Source organism: Bos javanicus, chromosome 20 (assembly GCF_032452875.1).
Source record: "Bos javanicus breed banteng chromosome 20, ARS-OSU_banteng_1.0, whole genome shotgun sequence".
NCBI classification, from domain to species: Eukaryota; Metazoa; Chordata; class Mammalia; order Artiodactyla; family Bovidae; genus Bos; species Bos javanicus.
The window spans coordinates 37136807-37153443 of NC_083887.1; the positions used below are offsets into that span (position 1 = coordinate 37136807).

Consider the following 16637-nt stretch of genomic DNA (forward strand, 5'->3'; position numbering starts at 1 on the left):
CATGACTGAGCGATTGAACAACAACCATGTGAAAGGTAAGAGAGAAGAGAAAGTAGATGCTATGAATTTAACCATTTTTGAAAAGTGATACTGGTATACACTTAGCAAACCAAACTTCAGAATAGAATATTTAGTTCAAAACAACTATTTAACATGTTTAAGATCATGAAGAAACCAGAAAATATGGAATCGAGCAAAACAAAATTCACACATTGATATCTGAATCAATCTGATCAGGTTATTAGTTACTCAACTAATTACTATTACATTAGGCTAAATATTTAGAGAATTAGCAACATTTATTTTATAGCATTCTACAAAGACATTTTCTAACACACTAGAAATGACATATTTTCTGATTATGTTATTACTATCAATGGCTGTAAAACAATTTTTAATTTTAACTAATCTACTCTCACCTTACTTCTTCCACATTGTTCTCTTAATTAGCCAAATGTTTAACTTCTTTAAACTTATAGTGCTTTTTCCTACTGCCCTTGTGCTAAATACACATGTGAATCATATTCCTTGGGATTTACAGAGCACCTTTTTTTAAAGAGTATTACACTGTCACTACATCTTTAGTTATCCATATTCTCCATAAGACCATAATCTTGATAAAGCCATAAGACTGTGTTGCAGTTGCAGAATCTAGCTGAGTGCATGCGATGTTGAAGACGGCCATAAATATTTACTGATGATCGGAGAAGGCAATGGCACCCCACTCCAGTACTCTTGCTTGGAAAATCCCATGGATGGAGGAGCCTGGTAGGCTGCAGTCCATGGGGTCGCTAGGCGCCGGACACGACTGAGCGACTTCACTTTCACTTTTCACTTTCATGCATTGGAGAAGGAAATGGCAACCCACTCCAGTGTTCTTGCCTGGAGAATCCCAGGGACGGAGGAGCCTGGTAGGCTGCTGTGTATGGGGTCACACAGAGTTGGACACGATTGAAGCGACTTAGCAGGAGCAGCAGCAGTGTAATCATTAGAATAAGTTTGTGGTCTTCCCAGAAATTTTTCCAGCTGAAAATTCTTTTTTATATCCTGAAAGCAGTTGTCAGTTGTTCTATTTGACAATTATAGAGAAGCTACCCACAAAAAGAAGAGACTGAAGAGAAGATTTCATAATTGACTTGCAACAAGTGTAAAATATTTAAAGGTAATTTCAGTCTGTACACACTTGTTAAATGTTTTAAATATATCAATTATATATTAATATATTAATAATTTATGTATAATTCTACTACATAAAAATACAAATATTAAATATCCTGGCAAAAATACTGTACTTAGCTAATGTCATATTACATTTATAAATCTTAGACAAAAAGGAAAATAATTCAAATCTAGATCAGTCTTTTTATTCACATTAAAATTTTGAGTCTCATTGGCTACAGAATAAGGAATCTAGCTATCATATCCACCCATATAAAACTTCAATTTTATATTTATATTATGTTCAACAACTAAAGCCTGTGGGGTTAAATCTGCCTCACCACCCATTTTTGTACATAAGGTTTCATTAAAATACAGTGACACACAGTCATTCATTCACATATTGTTTTGGGCTGCTTTTCTACTACAGTATTAGAGATCTAAATGGGACACAAAGCCTAACATATTTACTATCTGACCTTTATGCAACAAGTTTGCTGCCCCCTGGTTGATATTATGACACACTTTACTCAATATGAGGCAAAGTGCCACTCACTCTGCAAGTGCAGTCTATATAGTTATATTCTACATAGTTTAGGTCATTGCAAATCAGTTTATTTAATGAAGACAAAATGCCAAGAAATTGGTTTATAGCAACCGAAAGAACACTATTATAAATGAAGTATGCAGAAGAAAAGATTTTAAGAAAAATCTTGCTTTAAGCATCATGTATTGATACTGACTAGTACCTCAAAGATTTCATCAGTGTGTAGCTGTCAAACTACTATGAGGAAAAATTACAAAAAGAAACTTTTTTTTTTAATATTAGAAGTGTATAATGTAAATGATAATTTACTACTATCTAATATAGAAAGGAGCAGAGATCATAAGATCCCTTCTTTCATATATACACACAGTGAGAAAAATAAACAGTATATCAGTTCAGTTCAGTTCAGTTGCTCAGTCGTGTCCGACTCTTTGTGACCCCATGAATCACAGCACGCCAGGCCTCCCTGTCCACCACAAACTCCTGGAGTTCACTCAGACTCATGTCCATCGAGTCAGTGATGCCATCCAGCCATCTCATCCTCTGTCGTTCCCTTCTCCTCCTGCCCCCAATCCGTCCCAGCATCAGAGTCTTTTCCAATGAGTCAACTCTTCGCATGAGGTGGCCAAAGTACTGGAGTTTCAGCTTTAGCATCATTCCTTCCAAAGAACACCCAGGACTGATCTCCTTTAGAATGGACTGGTTGGATCTCCTTGCAGTCCAAGGGACTCTCAAGAGTCTTCTCCAACATCACAGTTCAAAAGCATCCGTTCTTCGGTGCTCAGCTTTCTTCACAGTCCATCTCTCACATCCATACATGATCACAGGAAAAACCACAGCCTTGACTAGACGGACCTTTGTTGGCAAAGTAATGTCTCCGCTTTTCAATATGCTATCTAGGTTGGTCATAACTTTCCTTCCAAGGAGTAAGCGTCTTTTAATTTTATGGCTGCAATCACCACCTGCAGTGACTTTGGAGCCCCCCAAAATAAAGTCTGACACTGTTTCCACTGTTTCCCCATCTATGTGCCATGAAGTGATGGGACCAGATGCCATGATCTTAGTTTTCTCAATGTTGAGCTTTAAACCAGCTTTTTCACTCTCCTCTTTCATAACTACAACCTAACTTGCCTCAAGGAACTACAGAAAGAATAAACTAAACCCAAAGTTAGTACAAGGAAATAACAAAGACCATAAAAGAAATAAATGAAACTGAGGCTAAAAAGAGAACAGAAAAGATAAATGAAAGTAAGAGTTAGATTTCTGAAATGATGAATTAACAAGACTTTAGGTGCTTACCGAGAAAAAAAAAGACTCAAAATTAAAAAGTAAAGGGGAGACATTACAACTAATACCATAAAAAGGACTGTAAGAGACTACTATGAATAATTTTATACAAACAAACTGGACAACCTGGAAGAATGAATAAATTCCTAGGAACATAATCTAGTGAGATTAAATCATGAAGAAATACAAAATCTGAATAGACCAATCACTAGGTGGCAGATCCCAAAAACCGCCCAACAAAGAAAAGTCCAGGACTTCACCGGTGAATTCTATCACACATTTAAACACCAATCCTTCTCAAACTCTTCTAAAAAGAGAAGAGGAAAAACCTCCAAGCTCGTTTTACAAAGCTAGCATTACCCTATACTAAAAGCAGACAAACAAACTGCAAGAAAAACCACAGGGCAAATTCCCTGATGAACAGGGAACCAAAAGTCTTCAAAAAAATATTAGCAATAAAAAGATCATACACTATGATCAAATGTGATGTATCACAGGGAGGAAAGGATGGTTCAACATACAAAAAACAATGGATGATATACCAAATTAACAAAATGAATGATAAAAAATAATTATCTCAATAGATGCCGAAAAAACATTTGACAAAATTCAACATCCATTCACAATAAAAACTCACAACAAACTGGATGTAGAGGGAATGTACATGAACATAGAGAAGCCCACAGATAACATTACACTCAATGGCAAAAAGCTGAAAGCTTTCACTCTGAGATCACAGGAAGAAGATAAGGATGGCCACTCTTGCCCCTTTTATACAACACAGTACTGAAAATCCTAGCTAGAGTAATTAGCCAAGAAAAAGAAATAAAAGACATCTAAATCAGAAAGGAAGAAGGACAACTGTCAGTATTTGCAGATGACATATTATATATAGAAAACCCTAAAGACTCCACTAAAATTGTTAGAACTAATAAACAAATTCAGAAAAGTTGCAGGATAAAAATTCAATACACAAAATTCAGTTGTATTCTGATACACTAACAATAAACTATCAGAAAGAGAAATTAAGATAATCTCATTTACAACTGTAACAAAAATAATAAAATACCTAGGAATAAACTTAACCACGGAGATAAAAGAGATGTATACTAAAAACTGTAAGACACAGCTGGACTGGAAAATTTTGTTGTTCAGTCACTCAATCGTGGCTGACTGCAACCACATGGACATTTCCTGTCCTTCACTGTCTCCTGGAGTCTGCTCAAACTCATGTCCATTGAGTCAGTGATACCATCCAACCATCTCATCCTCTGTTGCCCTCTTCTCCTCCTGCCCTCAATCTTTCCCAGCATCAAAGTCTTTTCCAATGAGTTGGCTCTTCACATCAGGTGGCCAAAGTATTAGAGCTTCAGTTCAGCATCAATCCTTCCAATGAAAATACAGTGTTGATTTTCTTTAGGATTGACTGGTTAGATCTCCTTGCTGTTCAAGGGACTCTCAAGAGTCTTCTCCAGCACCATAATTCAAAAGCACCAACTCTTCAGCACTCAGCCTTCTTTATGGTCCAACTCTCACATCTGTACATGACTATTCAAAAAACGATGCGTGTACTGTATATGTTAGTCACTCAGTCATGTCCAACTCTTTGCAACCCCATGGACAGTGGCCTGCCAGGATCCTCTGTCCATGAAATTCTCCAGGCAAGAATACTGGAGTGGGTTGCCATTCCCTTCTCCAGGGGATCTTGGCAATCCCCATAGCTTTGACTATATGGACCTTTATGTTCAAGGTGATGTCTCTGCTTTTTAATACACTAAGTTCATCATAGCTTTTTTCCCAAGGAGCAAGCGTCTTTTAATTTCATGGCTGCAGTCCCTATCCACAATGATTTTGGAGCCCCCCAAAATAAAGCCTGTCATTGTTTTCATTGTTTCCCCATCTATTTGCCATGAAGTGATGGGACCGGATGCCATGATCCTAGTTTTCAGAATGTTGAGTTTTAAGCCAGTTTTTCCACTCTCCTTCATCAAGAGACTCTTTTCTTCGTTTCTGCTTTCGCCAGTAGGGTGGTATCATCTGCATATCTGAGGTTACTGATATTTCTTCCAGCAATTTTGATTCAAACTTGTTCTTCATCCAATTCCATTTCACATGATGTACTCTGCATATAAGTTAAATAAGAAGGGTGACAATCTGTAGCCTCAGCATACTCCTTTCCCAATTTTGAACCAGTCCGTTGTTCCATGTCTGGTTCTAACTGTTGCTTTTTCACCTGCATACAGGTAATATCCATACAAGCCAAAGTAATCTACAGATGCACTGCAATCCAATCTTTATCAAAATTCCAATGAAATTTTTCAGAGAAATAATCCTGAAACTTGTACAGAATCACAAAATAGCGAAATAGTCAAAGCAATCTTGAGAAAGAACAAAGCTGGGGAAACCATACCTCCTTATTTCAAACTACATTATAAAACTATAGAATTAAATTGGTATGGATTGGCATAAAAACAGACACAAAGATCAATGGACAAGAACAGAGAGTTCAGAAATAAACTCATGTATATATGGTCAATTAATTTACTAAAAAGGCGCCAAGAATATTCAATGGGAAAATGACAGTCAATCCATCAAATGGTGTTGGACAAACTGGAAAGCCACAGGCAAAAGACTGAAACTGGACCACTAATACTAAAAAATCAACTCAAAATGGATTATAGATTTGAATGTAAAACCCCAAACCATGAAATTCCTAAAAAGAGAAAACAGGCAGTAAGGATCTTGACACTGGTCCTGACAATGATTTTTTTTGGAGCTGATACTAAAACTGAAGGCAACAAAAATAAACAAATAGAACTACATCAAACAAAAGCTTTCGCACAGCAAAGGAAACCATCAACAAAATGAGAAGGCAACCTACTGAATGGGAGAAAACACTTACAAATCTAGTATCTGACAAAGGGCTAATATGTAAAACATATAAAGAAATGATACAACTCAGTATCTAAAGTAACCAAACAATCCAATTAAAAAATAGGCAGAGGATCTAAATAGACATTTTTTCAGAGAAGACATACATATGGCCAGCAAGTATATGAAAAGGTACTTAACATTACTATTCATGAGGGAAATGTAAACCCAAACCATTAGATATCACCTCATACCTGCCACAAGGACTACTATAACAAAGACAATAAATAAGAAGTGCTGATGTGAATGTCCACACTCTCCTGTGTGCACTGTTGGTGGGAATGTAAATGGGTACGGCCACTATGATAAACGGTATGGAGGTTCCTCAAAAATTAACAACTACCATATGACTGGGCAATTCTACTTTTTTAAAATTTTTATTTTTTAACTTATCTTTTTAATTAGAGGAAAATTGCTTTACAACACAACAATGTTGTGTTGGTTTCTGCTGTACAATGACACAAATGAGCCATAATTACACATAAAACACCTCTCTCTTAAACCTCCCTCCACTCTCACCATCCCACCCCTCTAGGTCATCACAGAACACCAAGCTGGCTCCCTCTGTTATACAGCAAATTCTCACCAGCCATCTTTTTTACCCGTGGTGGCATATATATGTTGATGCTACTTCCTCCATTCATCCCACTCTTTCCTTCTGCCACTGTGTGCACAAGTCTGTTCTCTATCTCTGCATCTCCATTCCTTCCCTGCTAATAGGTTCATTAATACCATTTTTCTAGATTCCATATACATATGCATTAATATATATCTGTTTTCCTGTTTCAGACTTACTTTACTGTATATAACAGGTTCTAGCTTCATCCACCTCACTAAAACTGACTGAAATTTGTTCTTTTTATGGCTGAGTAATATTCCAGTATAAACACACACACACATATACCACATCTTCTTTATTCATTCAACTGTTGGTAGACATCTTGGTTGCTTTCATGTCCTATCTATTGTAAACAGTGCTGTTATGAACATTGGGATACATGTGTCTTTTTCAATTATGGCTTTCTCAGGGTATATTGGGCAATTCTACTTTTGGTTATATATCCAAAGGACATAGAACCACCATCTCAAAGATACATGCACCTCCACTTTCACTGTAACAGTATTTATGGTAGCTAAGACATGGAAAAAAACACAAGTTATTTAGTCTGCTGCTGCTGCTAAGTCGCCTCAGTCGTGTCCGACTCTGTGCGACCCCACAGACAGCAGCCCACCAGGCTCCCTCGTCCCTGGGATTCTCCAGGCAAGAACACTGGAGTGGGTTGCCATTTCCTCCTCCAGTGCACGAAAGTGAAAAGTGAAAGTGAAGTCGCTGAGTTGTGTCTGACTCTTAGCGACCCCATGGACTGCAGCCCACCAGGTTCCTCTGTCCATGGGATTTTCTAGGCAAGAGTACTGGAGTGGCGTGCCATTGCCTTCTCTGATTAGTCTACTGATGGGTAAACAGATAAAAAACATGTGGTAGATATACACAATGGAATATTATCCAACCAGAAAAAAAAAAAAAGGAAACCCTGCCATTTTTGCAACAATATGGTTGGACTTTAAGGGCATTATGCTAAGATATGTAAGTTACAAATACTATATAATTTCACTTATACGTAGAATCTAAAAAAAAGACAAAATTCATAAGCAGAGATTGATCTTTGCCACAAGTAGGAGGTGGGTGAAATGGGTAAAGGCAGTCAAAAAGTAAAACTTTTCAGATATATGTTCTGGGAAGGCAATGTACAGTGTGAGGTGATGGATGTTAACGAAACTCACTGTGGTAATCACTTCACAATAAACACGTACAGTCAACCCTTCGTATCTGTGGATGAGCAATCTGCAGATTCAAAGAGCTTACTGTACTATACTCTTTTACAATATATAAGGGGCTTGGAAGCATCTGGGAGGGGTCCTGGCACCAACTCCTGCAGATACTGAGGGAACAGCTACATATCAAATCATTATTTTATACACTTAAATGACTATAATGCTATATGTTAATTTTATCTCAATAAAACTGAATGACATAAATGGTAACAGCAATGCCTTCAGATATACATAGTGTATGTATACACAAATGAGACATCTTCAAAATTACTTTCTTATGGGATAAATTCAATTAAAAATAGGATGAAAGCATTTCTCTATATTAAAAAATTGGACAAATTTTAACTCTTACAATTAGATTCACTTTGGTTTGCATGACTGCATAAAGTGGGAAGGAAACTGGCTTCTCCATTTTAAAAGTGAATGAACTTTGAATCATATCTTTGAACAAATCATAGCTATGATTTGTTGAAGGCTCTGAGACCAGTGATCTTTGAACTACACAATGTATAATGGGTTTAATGGAGAATTTTTAAGTTAGTATGTTAGTAGCCAGAGAAAGGCAATGTTTCTGTGGGTGGAGAAGAGGATCCATGTTAAAAAATTCAGATTATATTGTATCATATTATGTCATAGTACAGTACACATATACCATTAACTCTAATACATATTACGCTAACATACTGAATTCCTTTATTCTTAAAAAAGCTATTGAAAACTTCCTTGTACAAGAAATTGAGACAGATATTAAGATAATGAATACCTACTTGATATTATACTATAATACATTATACACATAAGATGAATTATATACTATAATATTAAAATATTGTAGTAACTATGTAATATAATGCTATGATATACTTAACTATCTTACAGTATCAAGTAGGTATCCATTATCTTAATATCTGTATCAGGCTCTTACAGGAGAGGATTTCAGTAACATTTTTTAGAATGAGAGGGAATTCAGTGTGTTAGAATAATGAGTATTCTCTTATAAACTGGAGTAAGTTCTCTCAAATTAATCATTTGTTTCTTGCCCCTTTAATCGTGTTATCTATTTCTATAGATAGCAAAACCTTATAGAAGCTGTGTCCTTGGCTGGTTTGAGATAATAAATGGGAATGAAAGAGACTACCACTAGCAAACTTTAATACATTTAACTTTTATGAAAAAATTATATTTAATGAATCTCTTTAAATCAATATTAATTTCCATTATCTACTAAGCAATGCTTGGATCAGAGAAATTCTATGAATAGAAATCATGGAGAAAAGTTTTCAAAGAATTGCTCTGAAATCATAACAGCCAAGTATGTATTATGCCAATTTCTGTAACAAATATTCTCTAAAATTTCCCAAAGATATCGCCAATAATAAAGTCTTTATGGAAATTAAAAATTTATTTAGAAAAACTTTTTATATATTGTTCAAATGAGCCAAAGTAAATTTGTACTGCAGCATTATTAAGGATTCTGAATATGACAATCATAACTACTGAGAATTTCTCAACTTAGGAATTCAAAAACTATGCCAAAAATTCAGTTAGAAACAGTACATTCTCTCACAACTACAGAAACCTAGAGTCCTAAACACAATCCAAATAGATTGGTTAATGCAACATAAAAGGCAAAACCCAACTTTAGAGATCAATCTTTTACTACAGTAGTAACTAAGATGAAATAACTGCCTCTAATAATGACTGCAATCATTAACTGGTCAAATGAGCACTATATTTTAAACACTGCTGACTATGAGAACTGTTAGATAACTCTTTAAAGGCCTTGATCTCAAATAACAGATAGCACGTGATATTTCTTGAAAGCAGTAAGTGCAAATGATGGAAAATAATATTCTATTTAGAAGGAAACAGGGGAGCAAGAATAAAAAGTGATTTCTTTGAATATGAAACTAAAGTATTTTGAGATACACTGGAACTGCAAAAGGCCAAAACCAAACTGTTAAAGTGTAATTACTAACAATAAGCTGTCAGCAACATAATTCATGTTAGTTGAGGATCATGCCTAGACTTAGAGATGGTATGTGTGTGTGCATGCTAAGTCGCTTCAGTTGTGTCCAACTCTTTGTGACTCTGGACTGCAGCCCTTCAGGCTCCTCTGTCCATGGAATTCTCTAGCCAAGAATACTGGAGTGGGTTATCATTTGCTTCTCCAGGGGACTGTTCTGAACCAGGGATCAAACCCGTGTCTCTTATGTCTCCTGCATTGGCAAGGCAGGTTCTTTACCAGTAGCAGCACTTGGGAAGCCTAAAGATGGTACAATTTATTATTTTAATTTGGAAACATATTGTACCTTAGGGTATACTTTAACCATAAAGATATTATTTTGGAATTTAATATACTGTCTAAAGTATATTTTAATAGTTTTTTTTTTAATTTAAAGGTTTTACAAAGGTTATATTGGTTCACCACTCATCTCTTCTTGGCAAGGAAGAAACAAGGTGATGGTAAAAAGAAGGGGAAGATAACAGAAGTAGGAAATGAGAACAGAATGGATTCAATCTTGTAACAGGTATACAGCAAAATTAAGGTAAAGAATGATTAAACAGACATGACTATAAGTCAGTCTCCTTTGGAGCTTAACAAAAAGCAGGTAATTGACAGGGTGGAAAGTTTAGGTAACATGTGAAAATTACATAGCTCTTGAGCTAGGGTCTACTGGTGGGATCATAAAAGATGAATACACAATTTTAAACTGCACACAAAAGACTTTTCTAAGATGTGAGCAACACAATCTATTTATTTAACAGGTATTTACCATGATCTTTTTATGTGCTAGGTATTATGTGAGGCACTATTAACAGGAATATACACATATCCCCATAGAAATAAAATTAAATGTAACATCACTTTACATTGTTCACATAAAGACAAAAATATGTAACCTATACTGGGAGTCATAAACCTATACCCCTACCATTCAAAATTTATCAGCTCAAAGCATATTCATGGAATTTAAAATTACCCTAAAGAATAAATATTTTAAGTATGGATATCACATTAAAGCTTATGGCTCTTTCAAGAAAAGAAAACCTACCAAGAATTTTGGCCCAAGGAATCAACAACAAAATATCCCAGCAATACTCAGTTTTTACTCAGAAAACATAAATATGTCAGATAATGATTTTCTGTGACTCCAAATAAAATCCCAAATAATGTATACTACAAAGGGTCAGTAATCCACAACTGGCATTCCTATGCAAGTAATTTAAAAAATACACAATTATATACTTCTGCTATTGCTAACCTAACAGCAGAGATCTAAAATAAAACCAAAATTAGTCCATTACTGAAAAACAGATATTAAACGTATGGTATAAATAAAGCCAAAAGATATCCACGTAGTATCCTGAAATGAATCTAAAATTTGATGAAAAGGTTCACTTTCAGTTGTATATGCATTGATATATGTGTGTGTATACACATACATGCACATGCATACACACAGACACCACACTCTTAGCAGGCAGACATACCCAGATTAGTTACTAATATCAACATATCAAGTATATGCATTTGTGTTAAAGGTATACTTAGGAAAAACACTGGATTAGTACTAAAAGTTTATATTCACAGGCAATGAAATTACACGTGAAAAAACCAAGAGAAATAATACAGCAGTTACTAATTAGGAACTATATTCATTTCTTGATATTTAGTTGTAAGGATTCTTTGTTAGAACAGAGTTTAGAAAAGCAGGCTGGCATAAATAAGCTGACAGAGGGGCAGGGAGAAAAAGATGGTCCAGATCAAGGGGACAAGAGGGTACCACTTTCCATCTTTCCATCTGACTCTTCTATAATTGTATAACTATACTCTTTAGTTTATATATATAAGCCACTCTCAAACTCTCAGTGAAAATTAATAAAGACAATCTCTATCTAAAAGAAAACAATTTTGGTGCTAGCCACTATACTGCAACAACCTCTTTTACATAAACAATTCTGAAAAGATGCATTCAAGTTAAATACTAAAGACTATTCATTTATTAAAGCTAAGACTTTAATTTTTATAGGTCTCACAGCCATAATTTAAAATTTGAAAGCTTCACTTAAACTAGTACAAATATGAGTGATTCAGAGGCAATCTTTTTCCATTTTTGAAAGACAAAACCAAATAACTGACAGTGAGAAGGTAAACATACGAGAAGACAAGAATAAAAACAGATTAGTCTTAACAAGTTATTTCTTTGAATAAAGAGTTCTTAGTAATAATACTATGTTTTCAATTAACGTTTTTTGGTAGAAAAGACACAACAGCATTTTACAAAGATAATAAGCAATATACCTTCTATATCTCCGAATACATCACATGTAGTTATACAACACAACATTCTGTGATGATGCAAATGTCCTCTCTGTGTTAATAACATCAGCACTTGCCACATTTGGCTACTGGGGATGTAAATTTTTAAATTTTATATAGTTTGAAGCAAATAGCCTAAAGAGGCTATTAACTATCATATTGGACAGCACAATTCTATAGAGTTTAATGTATTTATTAATAAGTAGAAATCTAGGTTCTTAATGACCTTCTTTCACAGGATGTGAACTTAAAAATCAAACAAAGAATCACTTCTGTTACCTTAAAAACTATATCCCAACCTATTTACATTGTACAGGCTAAATAAGTCTAACCACATAGCATCATCAAATTTTACATAAATATACAAAAGAGTATACAAAACCCACAAAATTATATTTTCTGTACAAACTGCTACTGTATTTTCAGCACTTGACTTTTCTTTTCCTCCTAGAAACAATACTATTTATGTAACTAGAGAATTTAACTCAGAAACCATGCAAAACCCCCCCAAAAAAACCCAGAACAGAAAATAAAAACACATCCAAACAAATTAAAAACACCAGAAATGTTTAAAACTGATGATTTAACCCAATTTAAGACATAAACACCATTCCCTATTACTCTTCCATAGAAAAGACCAAAGCTCTGTATTTAAAAAAATAAAACATTCATTAACTAATCATCTTCTCCATAAAAAGATGAAATAACCTTTTACACAACTTTTTAAACTATATACACTCAAACCATTAATTAATGAATAATTACTTTTTAATAATCTTTAATAATTAATAACTGATAATATATATTAATATATATTAAAAGACACTTAATATTCTTAAAAGAATTTGTAATATAGACTTTTGTATACGATATAGCTTTACTGAGACTTTAGAAATTAAATTCAGTCAATTTATTACCTCACTACAGAATGGATTATCTCTACAGTCAAAATAACTTTTTAAAAAGTTGTTAAATACACCTATGTTAATCATGCATTCTAATCATTCACTTGATTAGCAAGCAACTTTCACAACTGCTGAAATAATTAAACAGCAAAAGGAACTTTTCTCTGTGAACCAACAGTAAAAGTCACAACTATGGTGAGTAGTAGAGGTGGGAGAGAAATAATTTTCAATGAGAACTTTTTGTCTATGTTACCACAAACAATTCACTGCTGTTTTATATTGTTTTCATGCAGTACTGTTTCAATTTTTCTAAATTTCCATTTTTAAATCCATAGTAAACCTAGAACTTAAAAGAAAACTCACTAGAATACAGATGACATCGAGTAAGTATTCTTACCTTTATTTGACTTTGATGGTTTATTCTTGATAGGTTTAAGGGAACTTCTTGATTTATCCTCTCTATCTTTAATAAGTTTTTGAACATCATCCAAAGACAGTTTTTGCAGGACAACTACAGGCTTAGCTCCTTTATTTAGATCTTCAACTAATCCCATTTTTTCTACTTTGTCTTTCTGCTCTCCTTTCATTTCCATTTTCTTTGTCTCCTGAGTAATATTGCCATCTTTATCCCTCTTGATTTTTGGAATGACAAAATTTTTCAACGCACCAGACCTGCCCCCCAGCAAATAACTTGGAAATTCTGCCTTATTATCAGGGTGCGTTTTATTACTGTCTACTTTACTCTTGTTACCCTCTGTCCTTCTGTCATCCTTACTATTTGGAGATTTAAAACCAGGCTTATCAGGTCTTGATTTATTAGAATCTCCTTGTTTAACACGAGGACTGTCAGGTCTTGACTTTTGTTCCCCAGAAGATGGTCTTTCCCTTGAGTCCCCTGATTCATGTCTGTGTTTTCTTTCTAGTTTATCAGGTTTTGAACCATCAGATTTAATGCCATGGTCATTTCTACTAGAGGATCTCAATGTTTCTGGTCTTCGAACCCTAGATTGATCCCCTCGATGTCGTTCAGATTCACTCCTGTCATCTGACTTTTGTTTACTGTCATGATCACGTCTTAGTGACTCAGAGATGGATCGCCCATCAGGTCTCTGCTTTAAGGCTTCAGCTCTTTCTGATTTTAACCGAGGTGAATCAGATTTAATGTCCTGTTTATGTTTAGACACTTCAGGTTTTTTCTCTGTTGATGGCTTTCCAGAATCCCTCCTATTTTCATGTCTATGTTTCGGTGTTTCAGGCCGACCTTCATTTTTTTGCTTTGGAGTTTCAGGTCGGCCCTCACCTTTCTGCTTTGGAGTTTCAGGCCGTCCATCACCCTTTTGTTTGGGGGTTTCAGGACGCCCATCACTCTTTTGTTTTGGAGTTTCAGGTCGGCTTTCACCCTTTTGCTTTGGGGTTTCGGGTCTTGATTTTGTTGTTTCTGATCTGCCATTATTTTGTTTGTTGTCATTTGGTTTTGTGTCCGGCAGTCTATTTTCATTTTGTTTAGGCTCGGCTGTGCTGCTCTCATTTTGTCTGGATTCAATCATTCTGCTCTCATTCTGTTTAGGTTCTTCTGTTGGTACCTCAATTTTAGTTTCTAACTTAGTTTCACTAGATTTTGTCTCTACCAATCTGTTTTCATTTGGTTTAGACTCTGCCAATCTACTTTCATTCTGTTTCACTTCACTCTTTAAAAGCTCAGGATCAGACTTTTTTTTAGGAGTCTCAGGATGGTTTTCTGGTGTAGATTTAAGATTTCCAATAATATCTTCCTGAAGAACAGAAATAGGTGTGTCATTACATTGTTTGATTTCTTCAGGCTTTTTAATGGAGTCTGAATCCTGAGTTATAGAGGCCTGAGAGTCCACTCTTCCTGCCTGATGAAGATCAATGCTAACCATTAATGCTGGCCTTGACCCATTTCCCGTAGAACCCGTCTCCTGAGAAGCTGGTCTATTACCTCCTGTAGCACCCCCAGCCTCCTGTGGGTAAGAATCTTGTTTTCTTTTTTTCAAAGGCTTATCTGAAATTCAAAGATAAATATTCAGTATCAGTAATAGACATATATTCTTATCTTATTAAAAACCATATGGACTTTGACTATTTTAAAGTCACACTTTAAAAAAATGTGGTGAATGCAAATGTCAATATGCATATATAAAATAGTAGGCATGAATGGCATAATACTTTTAAACCAAGGTTTGAGGAAATATTCACATCTGCTGTACCTCAAGAAATTTTTGTGACTAGAGTAAAAAGATAATTTAAACTGCTAATCTAATAAAAACTACAAAGAACCCCAAAATGCCAACATACAAAACAGGGTGCTTTTGCCACATGTAAGGAAAGTATGAAAAAGAATAAAACCCAAAAGAAAACAGAAATCATGTCACTGAAAAAAAAAAAGTATATGAGGAAAGAGAGGAAAAAAAGAACGTAATAGGTATTAAGCTTTGATCCAGTATTCAAATTCTTCAAGGTGTCAACAGCACAAATGTAATTTAAAAGCTAATGCACAGTTTATAAAATATATAACATGATAGAGCTTGAGACTTTGCCTTAATGATACTTGCTGAATTGTCTGGCTATTTTAACAGTTATTTTTAATTTTTTTTAGGACCATCTTTATACTCTCTTATAGTATTCATTAATATGATAAAGTATTATTTAAGAAAAAGAGGATCAAACAGTGAAAAGTCCAAATTACCACTAAAAGCAACCCCTTAAATATGACAGAACCAAGTTCTGGGGGGGGGGGGGGGACATTTTTAATAGTAATGATGCTTTTATACATCAAAATTCCATCATTTTGTTTTCAAAACATGAAGCAGCAGCCACTTACAGTTTATAATCTAACCAAATATTACTAAAACTTATTTTAGATGTTTGCCAGTAATTTTTTTAAAGAACTAATCATTCTGCTTTTTCAGTTATTCAGAAGTCAAATCTATCACTACATTTTCTCCATTTGCAAAGTAACTACATGATGATGATAATAAATTATGTTATCATTAAACTGTTTTCCCTAGTTAAAACTAACCTGGCAGAAACTTGTATGAAGCTTTTTGTATCAGTATCTACGGAAAAAAGCACTCAGAATACTAATTTAAAGAATTTTGCGTCTGACTGTTCTGCCATACAAAACAACTTTTATATCTTGTCAAAGGGCACACCAAATAATTACCTCAAAAACAGGATGCTTTATAACCTTATACTTATCCCTTAAACTTTTATAAGCATTTGGAAAAAAAATCTAAGCATCTAGAAATTTAAATGAGCATAATCCAAGATTTTTATATTTTTCAATGAAATATGCTTTATGAAAGCCATTAAAATGGTAACCTAAGAATCTAAGAATTATTGACATAGATCTCAAGCATCTGGAGACCTCTCAAGAGATGTGTGGCTCATCCTTTTACTAATATGAACAATCTGTCTTTTAGAAAAACATTAAAATATCATTAAGGCTAAATTTTAAAAGATTACAAAATACTTAAGCATTTGCACATGAGTGATGTGTTAAGTTTGGGGAAGAACTTATAATTTTTTCTACAATGCATAAAATATTGCTAAATACACAGTTTTAATTTTTGAACTATTAAAGGGTACTTCACCTCTTCTGTAAAACCCAGAACAATGCCATTACTACTGC

General features: G+C 34.5%; 1 protein-coding gene across 4 annotated transcripts in view; it reads right to left on the minus strand.

Annotated features, from left to right (window-relative positions):
• The window catches only part of NIPBL (NIPBL cohesin loading factor), a 205139-nt gene that overhangs the window by 75914 nt on the left and 112588 nt on the right, over positions 1-16637 (minus strand). For 3 of the 4 annotated variants that reach the window (XM_061393706.1, XM_061393708.1, XM_061393709.1), the window contains one exon: positions 13383-15008. The exons of the other annotated variant lie outside the window; for it this stretch is intronic. In XM_061393706.1, coding sequence (XP_061249690.1) covers positions 13383-15008 — 1626 coding nt within the window. The remainder of the gene's footprint in view (positions 1-13382; positions 15009-16637) is intronic. 4 annotated transcript variants of the gene reach the window in all.